Genomic DNA, 8,916 nt, shown 5'->3' with positions numbered 1-8,916 from the left:
ACTATTTAGGAATTCAGGAATGTAGTGTACTTATGATAGATTTTCACCGTCTAATTCTGCCTTATACAAAGACTCACAACTTATATATGTACGTCCTTCTACAGTGTTCATGTTGCACATATACTGATTAATTTGATCAATGATATCTAAAGTCGGAGAGATGATCGCTTGGCCTTCTAGGTGCATGCGACTCATCAAGCATGTCATATCTCGCGCTTAGGAATGTGCTTTCCACTATAGTTGTAATGTGATTGGTCCACACTTCAACAAAAATTGTGTCAGAATATCAATCTCAGACAACCCGTTTTATACAACTCTTGCAATTCCATCTCCAATGTTTGCAATCATTTTTGAAAACCAATTAACAGTATGTCTATCTTCCTCTGAAGCTAAGCTCCGTAGTCTCAAGTTCTTTGTGAGCCTCAATGTGTTGCAATTCGTCCAGAGATAGGAAGAATTAATAGTGGCTTTGGCAATTACTGGTCTAGTTGCTTTTGAAATAACAGGAAGAATATGTCTAAAATCACCGTTCAAAATTACTGTCTTTCCACTAAATGTTTTTTCAGCACTACCCGGTATGACAAACCTTAATAAATCCCTCATGGTTTTGTCCAAAGCTTTAAAATAGTGTTTGTGCGTCATCGGTGCCTCATCCTATATAATCAATGTGCTCCTTATTATAAGCTCAGCAAAGTCACTACCTTGCGATATATTGCACGTGGAATCTTCGTTCAAAGAGAGTGGTATACAAAATTCGGAATGCACCGTCCTGCCTCCTGGCAAAAGTAAAGATGTTATTTCACTTGAAGCAACGTTCAAAACAATATCATTGTAGCTCCTTATCTTTGACGATAACGTTCTCCACACCAGCGTCTTGTATGTTCCTCCGTAACCATACACAAATAACAATCCACCTCCATTAGAATCAATATCATTCATGACAGAGTCGTAGACATTTTTTTGCTCGTTCGTCAATTGTGTTACCAACTTTTCATACTATGTCTTCAACAATTCATTGTTATACGCTAACTCTTCGGCTATCGACATGTTTTCCACCAAACTCATGTTGTTTTCATCGGAAATTGACATTTCTAGAAAGTTCATTAGGCTCTTCCCCCAGAAAAATAACAACTTCTCTAACTCTACCAGAATATGAATCCGATAACACGAACTCTAAATAGGCCACACAAAAAAAAACAAAAAAAACAAAAAAAAGAAATCAATAAATTAGTTTGTTTAGAAATAATGATAAGCAAATAACAAAGTCAATCAATAGATTAGTAAGAGTTTTTACCCAAAATGGTTCCTTGACTATTATTTTTTTTCTCAATTTTACATTTTACTCCCTCTATCCCATTTTACCTGTCCTATTTACTATTCATTGGTCAAACCAACTCTTTCTTTTTTACTTATTTTCTTTAGTAATTTTTTATTATTTTTAAATTTAATTTTTTGTATATTTCTAAATATATAAATTTTATTTATTAAAGCTAAACTTAATATTATAAAAAATTGGATTAAAACTTACTTCAGTCAATTAAACGAACCAGACAATCATTTTGGGATGGATGTAGTAACTTTTAATTGTACATAGTGTGATCTCTTTACTTTCAAAAGCTCTCATATTTTAGTCCTCTGTCAGGTTCTTCATTAAGGCATTGTTAAAATGGAGGGCAATCTCATTCATTTTTATTTTTATGAGCTCGAAGACCGCATGCCCTTGTTGTCTTGAATCCATGTGAGCTCTGCTTCTCTCTCTAAGCATTGTATTTTTTTATTTTTTTTTTCTTTTTATCTGCAGAAAGATAAAACTTCACAGTAAGTGAGATGACGAGGAGGGACACAATAGGAGTACCCAAGAAAAAAGGAGACAATTGGGTGCATGTCGCCGCACGATAACAGTGTGTATGACATCCTTGAGCCTATGAGTTCCGCTGCTGATGGTGGAGCTCCACCGAAAGGAACTTTGTCATGTCTAGCTCAATTATGGTGGTGGAAGATGTTGATTGAAAAACCATTATCTTGTTTTGGTGCACTTATCTAAATATTGTTGCAATGTTGCATGGTTTGGCGTTGCTAAATAGGGGGAGGAAGAAAGCTTGTAGGACGACAGTTTTGCTTTGACATTCAACAAACAGAAAATTTAACATAGAGCTAAATTAAACAAAAATTACATACTTAAAGACTGAATCAACTAAGAATAATAGTCGAGGACCAAATTGATAAGCATAATCGATAGACCATTTTAGTTATTAACTCTTATGTTGTTAAAGGTTTGAGTACAAGATTGAGCATGTCTCATGCCTGCTACATAGGCTTAATATTTATACTAACTAATACGTATTTAATACAATAAAATAAGTGCAATTGCTTTGCGTTAAGTGCAATAATTTCATCTACTCTTTGCTAAGTTTATGACCGTTACTATTTAACTATCTTTATAGTTTTAAGATAATGCTATTGTTATTTCAAAAAAAAATGCTCTTGTTTGGACTTGTAACTATCTTTATTGTTTTATAACATAATGCTGTTGATATTTCAAAAAAAAAAAAAAAAATGCTCTTGTTTCTTCAAGTCCAAATCTGATAACTTACCAAATCTGATAACTTATCAAATTATCCCGTCACTTGTCACCCTATTTATCCAATTATTGCGTCACTTATCACCTATTTATCCAATTATTGCGTCACTTATCACCCTACTCCCCCTACTCCCGAGTTGTGAACATAACAAGAGTTAACTTGGGAATAATAATGGCCAAATTCACCCTTCAAGAGTTTAATTTTGGTCCTTAAATAACACTAACACATATCCAACTCGAAATCGAGAAATTCACGATCAAAATGACAGGATGATCGAGGCCATGCATAGCCGAAAATAGCCCTCGACTATGTGTAAATGCTATAACCAAGGACTGGCCTCATCGCAGTGACTGATGACAGGCAACCAAGGTCTGGCAAACTGGCTGAGCACCCCAACCATGGCTCGACCTAGCCAGGACTAGCCAAGGACTGGCGTTGTAGGCAAGCTAGGTTGGTCCTCGGCCTTTCTAACCTTCCATCTTAAACTTTGCCAACTTTTTTGCAAAAAAAAAAAAAAAAAACTTTGCCAACTTAACAAAACTTTCATCACAAATATATTTGTTGTTTACATCTTGTATTTTTAGTTTTAGTAATTTTTTGGGGACACTAATCCAAGTTCATATGAAACAGAATTTCATTATTACTATAATTGGGTATAAAAGAACTCATGAATAGAAGTATCATCATACCTCAGCAGCAACATATTTTCAGTCTGCTATATTTAGTATTTATTCCATATTTAAATTCCCGGGTGGCTTTACCGCGAGAGCAGAGACACGAGAGACTCAGTGTCGCTGATGGGAGGACTACACGTGAAATTTTGACACACGAGTGCAACGCTCTTGTCAGCAGCGGAATTGCTTTTCGCCATTGAGGCAATATTAGCGTTCATGTCCTCCCAGAATCCCGTCTCTTCGACATCAGAAGGGTCGATGTGAATTACCTGTTGTCATAGATTGCAGCAGTGAGTAGGTAGAAAGTGGTCGAATTAAAAAAAAAAAAAAACAAGAGACTCACCGTCTTGTTGGGATCATAAGCGGCATGAGCAGCAGCGATCAGGTCTTCAAAGTCATCGCAACCCTTTGGCCCGACTATGACTACCTGCTTCCTTGAAGGAGCAGCGAGCATGTCAGCAGCCAAACACATCAAAGGCAATGCTAGAGCGGTGCCTTCCAATCTCTTCTCGAAAACTGCCTGCAGAAAATACGCAACCAATTTAGTCTGCGGAGAATGCTTACAAAACAAATTCAGACAGTTAAGAGTCCCACATTGAAAATATAAGAGAGAAGATATGGTTTATAAGGTTATGAGTTAGACTAGCTAATTGATTGGGTTCAATCTTTTAATCTGGTTTGGCCCAGATGCATTAAAACCCAATTGAGTGACCTTGGCTCAATATTAGATTATAAGACGGACAAACCAGGAAAGAACAGCCTACCAAAACATGCTGGGCAGTGTCTCTGTAATGCTCAGATTTCCCACCTGCAACCATGGAGGCCAATCTCACAAGATTGATTACCGAAACGGAATTTCCAGATGGCTCAGCTCCATCGTAGTCTTCTTTCACACGAAGAAGAACAGAAGGATCTTCTCCGGGGGTATTAAAATAACCCCCTCCCTCTTTATCAAGGAAGAGCTCATCCTGAAATAAACTGCTTTAGTGATACTCGAAAGAATTAGGTAAGAATAATGTCAACGGATTTTGTACCTGCATGTCCTGTAGTTCAAGTGCCCAGCTTAGCCAAAAGATTGAACCACCAAACTCATAGAGATCAAGCAGACCCGATATTAAAAAAGCATAGTCATCTAAAAACCCAGGTGCTTTAGATGGTCCATTACGGAAGCTGTGCTGCAATCTGCGTGTTTGCTGATTATAAAGGTTTTTCCTAATAAATAATGCAGCCTTCTCAGCCACCTCCATGTACTCCTTGGGCTGGCCATGATTGATTAAGAAGATAATAATGTCTTATTATTTGCCATAAATCTAAAAGTCATTAGGCTACACTACTTCTATGCCATATAAATAGCAGCTCTCAAAGGTTGAGTAGATTGTCTAAATCTGACTACCAAACTCAATTGCACAGAAAATGCATAGATTTCCATAGAATTCAATAAGTTCATATTATTTCTGTAATCACTAAATGGAATGGAGGGAATAAATGAATAATAGAGAGATGCAAAGGTAAACACATAAGATGCTATCGTAATGTCAAATCGAGCATTTCAACACCTAACAAATTACGATAGCATCTTATTTTGGAACAATCATGCACACAAAAGTAATCTATTTGATAAGTCAAAACAAAATTTATAGCTCTTACTTGGGTGCCAACAACAGGGAAGTAGAAGTTTGTTCCTTCAGGTTCCCCCTTCAAAATCTTAGATGCTCTAGCAAAAGACGAGATCACAAGTCCATTCCATGATACAATGACCTAAAAGAACAGATTCTTTAATACACAGGAAAAAGCAACCAACTGCAATTTTCATGAGAAACATAAGGCCAAGCATTTACCTTATCATCCAAGTGTGGCCGAGGACGTCTAGCTCTCACCTCGAAGAGTTTTCTTCTATTTGATCCCAATGAATGTAGATATCTCTCCACAGGCAGACCATGTTTTGATGCCATTGCCGAAGTGGCATTTCTCTCTATTAGCACATTTTTACCCTTAAATTCACCATGAGGATCACTCATCCTTGATAGGTCACAGTTACCAGAAGGTTTTATGTAGTAATGATCCATAACAATAGTCGCATCCTCTCCAACTACATGTTCAACCTTAATGATAAATAAATAAACAGGTTGAGGAACTGAGAAAGGTAAGAAATGCATACAACTAGGGCATTGGCTACTAGTCAATTGGCAATTCTTGTAGACGGTCTCATATGCGCTTATGTGCATAAACAATTAAACAAATACCTATTAATTAGTTTTGGAGACCTTATTAGATGCATGCATGCTTTTAATGGTGAGGAAAAGATGTCTCTTGAACTGCCATTGAATGCTATAATTTGAATTGCAGCAGAAATTAGTACAAACCTCAGAGCTACTCCAGACATAGAATGCACCCTCCTTCTTCCTAGATGCATCTTCAGATTCTAAACTATCTGCATCCTCAGCTGAAAATATTTCACCAGTGGGACCAATCATGTCTCTCCTCAAGTAATCAAGAACATCACGGCATGCACTGGAATAGAACACATCTTTTGTGATGCAGAAAGCATTAAGATATGCATTAGCGAGCTGCCCTTGGTCATACAACATTTTCTCAAAATGTGGCACTGCAGGAAGGAAGAAATCTCTATAAATGTTAGCAGTTAACAGTACAGTATAATAACTACAAGTCTACAATTTACAAGGTGTCCTAACCATGCCAGCATTCATCGACACTATATCTGTGAAAACCACCTCCTACATGATCATGAATACCCCCCTTTGCCATGCCCTCTAATGTGTGCATCACCATTTTTTGTACTTTCATGGCTTCATCAGATTTTCCTTCCCCTACCAGCATCTTTGAGTGATAGAGCATTAACTCGATCTCAACTGGTCTGGGGAATTTTGGAGCTGAACCAAAACCTCCATACTTTGGGTCATAGTTTTCAGCCAACTACAACAAAAACATAGAAAATTTAACATGCAAATATGATTGCATTTCCCTACTAAATATCAGGAAGAGAAATGGAAGAAATGGGAATATGAATACAAAAATAATTGTATGGACTGTACCACAGAAAAAATGGTCCAACTAGAAGTATTTGGCTATTACAGAATACAGATTAGCTCGGAGGTTTTTTTTAAAAATTAGTCCACAATACATTAAGTTGGTGGGTTTTATTTGTTTATAAAGTTCAAACTCAAGAATGCAGTTACCTTCCTGCTTTGTGATTACTTTTGCCTTTCTTCATTTTGTTGGTTATGATTTTTAATGCAGGCCATGGCTTCAATAACAATTCCAACAAAGGTGGAGAATGACTTCTTAAGAATACAAAGAAACAGAACAGACCAGAAAAAAAACATTTTCAAGACATGTAACCTGATTAGCACACTCGCGCACAGCTTTTTGTGGAAGCCCATCTGATATTTTATTGGACCTTGCACTAGAAGACAAGGCTTCTGATAATTGCTCAATGGCAAAAGCCCCACTCCGTACAAGCACATCTTTCTTACTGTTCCAGGCTTCCTTCACTTTCCTGGAAAAGAATCAATCAACCTGTGTATGTGATATCCAAATTAACTTGCCCCAATCAGATTTAACACAGATATCAACACCAAAAGTATTTCTCTGTGACCAAGAGTCTTCCAACGCAAGGGCTCCTCACCTAAGTATGGTCTTAAACCCAGGTCTTCCATAAGCATCATCAGGAGGGAAATAAGTCCCGCCCATCAAAGGCTTCAAGTCAGGTGAAAGGAAGACACTCAGTGGCCAGCCACCACTACCATATAAAGCCGACACATATGTCATGTAAACCTGAGGAGATAAAACATCAACTACCAAGCCAATTTAACAGTTTAATTTGAAAGACCATCTACAACATGATGTTAAATCTACAATGACTTCCATAGTTCCATGACCTTGATGCTTCCTCAAGCTTCCACTTATAACATCAAATAAATATAAAATCTATATCTTCTCAAACCAGCAATAGAATTGTATATCTTCTATAAAGCCCAAAGTTAGAAACTGATAATAACATTTTGGCTAGGTTGTGGGTAATTAAAGTCCCTCAGACTATGTCATGTCTCTTGTGGCAACAAGAGTTAGCGATTTCTATGTACCTTCAACTTATTCATCTTCTGAAGACAAAGTCAAATTTGACCAAGACACTAAAATCATACCATTGAACTCCATAAAGGTCTAGATATGGTTATCATATATCACCAACACACATGAACATTAGGTCAGCCAACTCCTAAAGGTCTCTAATCAATTATCTCTGCAAATCAGGGCTACACCAAGCAGGTTCAACCTCACAAAAGCACCAGTATTTAAAACCCTCAACTCCATTAGTTTGAGGTGTGCATTCCACAAACTATTTGTTTCCACTATTTAAAGTATACTATCTTTATTAAGTATCTTAATGACATAACCATCATTGGTTTCTTCCCACGGGAACTCCAGAGCATTCTGATATTTCCCATTTTGCAGATTGTATTTAGAATCAAAACCCTGTCTACATTCCCTATTTAGCAACACGCTCATAAGCTTGCAAAAGAATGTATTTTCATTAAACTTCTAACCTTGTCCACATCAGGACGTTCTTCACGATCCACCTGTTAGAAAGACATTTAGTGAAATTCATAAGATTCATTTTACATTTGCCCAAAATTCTTAATGAAAATATGAAGCAGCTCATAATACAGCTACCTTGATACTAACGAACCAATCATTCAGCAAACGAGCAACCTCTTCATTCTCGAAAGATTCAACTTCCATTACATGGCACCTTATCAATGATCAATCCCATTAGTGTCAACTCTTTCAGCAATTTTAAGCAGGCATCAATTCTCAATAACAAAGGGTCAAAATCTTACCAATGACAAGTGCTGTACCCAACTTCAAAGATCAACACCATCCAGGATCCACATGAAATTATGAAAAAAAAATCTTAATCTAATTTTTTTTTTTTTTTGGAAACAAAATTCTTAATCTATTCAAACTGATAAACATTCCTTATCCCACTGAATAGGAGAAAATGAAACATTCCTGAATTGGAAAAATTAACTTACTCGATAAAAAGATTGGCACATCTCTTTTGCGAGCATCAGCAAAAGCCTCCTCGCCCCATGGATACCAATCCACCTTTCAAAAAGAAAAAAAAAAAAATTAAAAGTATAAATGTGCACATACACACTAACACACACTATGGATATTAAAACTTAAAAATAAAAATGTTACTCCGTAATAAAAATCACAAGTTCATTGAAAACAAAAGTTCCTACTCAATTTTCTGGGCAAATATGCATACCGGGTTATGAGCGTGCTGGAGTAGATAAGGACTGTGCTCCGAGGCAAGACGATTGGTATGCTTATGCTTCTTCGTCGGCTGCGAAGACTGCTCTGCCATAGCTAAAACTCTCACCGAGTGTATGGGTCTTCGAAGACAACGATGTTGGAAAAAAACACCCAAAAACGAAGAACTCTTGGTTGAGTGGGTAGTAGATGAATAATAGCAGTGTGTTCTTAGTGAGTTGAGACCATGTAAGAAGCGGTGGCGAGTTGAGGAACACAAAAGCAGTGTTCTGAGCATAGAAATGTCGAGAGAAAAAGAGATTTGGGAGTTTATAAGGGAAATGTGGGATTGGAGCGAGAGAAGGTTGGAGAATAGCAGCTAA

The 8,916-nt window shown here is 37.0% G+C and overlaps 1 protein-coding gene across 2 annotated transcripts; it reads right to left on the bottom strand.

The window, feature by feature from the left end:
* Nucleotides 1-3,104: 3,104 nt before the first annotated feature.
* LOC116025553 (spermatogenesis-associated protein 20) lies at nt 3,105-8,916 on the bottom strand. 2 transcript variants are annotated; one of them, XM_031266816.1, is made up of 15 exons: nt 8,550-8,916; nt 8,311-8,383; nt 8,116-8,137; nt 7,949-8,027; nt 7,822-7,854; nt 6,903-7,051; nt 6,617-6,773; nt 5,950-6,190; nt 5,620-5,861; nt 5,095-5,358; nt 4,904-5,014; nt 4,291-4,515; nt 4,021-4,224; nt 3,600-3,776; nt 3,105-3,525 (listed from the first exon to the last, which is right to left on the bottom strand). In XM_031266816.1, the coding sequence occupies exons 1-15, from the start codon at nt 8,829-8,831 to the stop codon at nt 3,340-3,342; spliced, it is 2,445 nt and encodes an 814-aa protein (XP_031122676.1). In that variant the 5' UTR covers nt 8,832-8,916; the 3' UTR covers nt 3,105-3,339. The 2 variants fall into 2 exon arrangements, with proteins under 2 accessions (XP_031122676.1, XP_031122678.1); XM_031266818.1 differs by lacking the exon at nt 8,550-8,916 and having other exon boundaries at nt 8,116-8,127; nt 8,311-8,326.

Source organism: Ipomoea triloba, chromosome 7, assembly GCF_003576645.1.
Source record: "Ipomoea triloba cultivar NCNSP0323 chromosome 7, ASM357664v1".
NCBI classification, from domain to species: domain Eukaryota; kingdom Viridiplantae; phylum Streptophyta; class Magnoliopsida; order Solanales; family Convolvulaceae; genus Ipomoea; species Ipomoea triloba.
The sequence above is the reverse complement of the archived record's forward strand: the minus strand, read 5'-3'. Positions and strand labels throughout refer to the sequence as shown.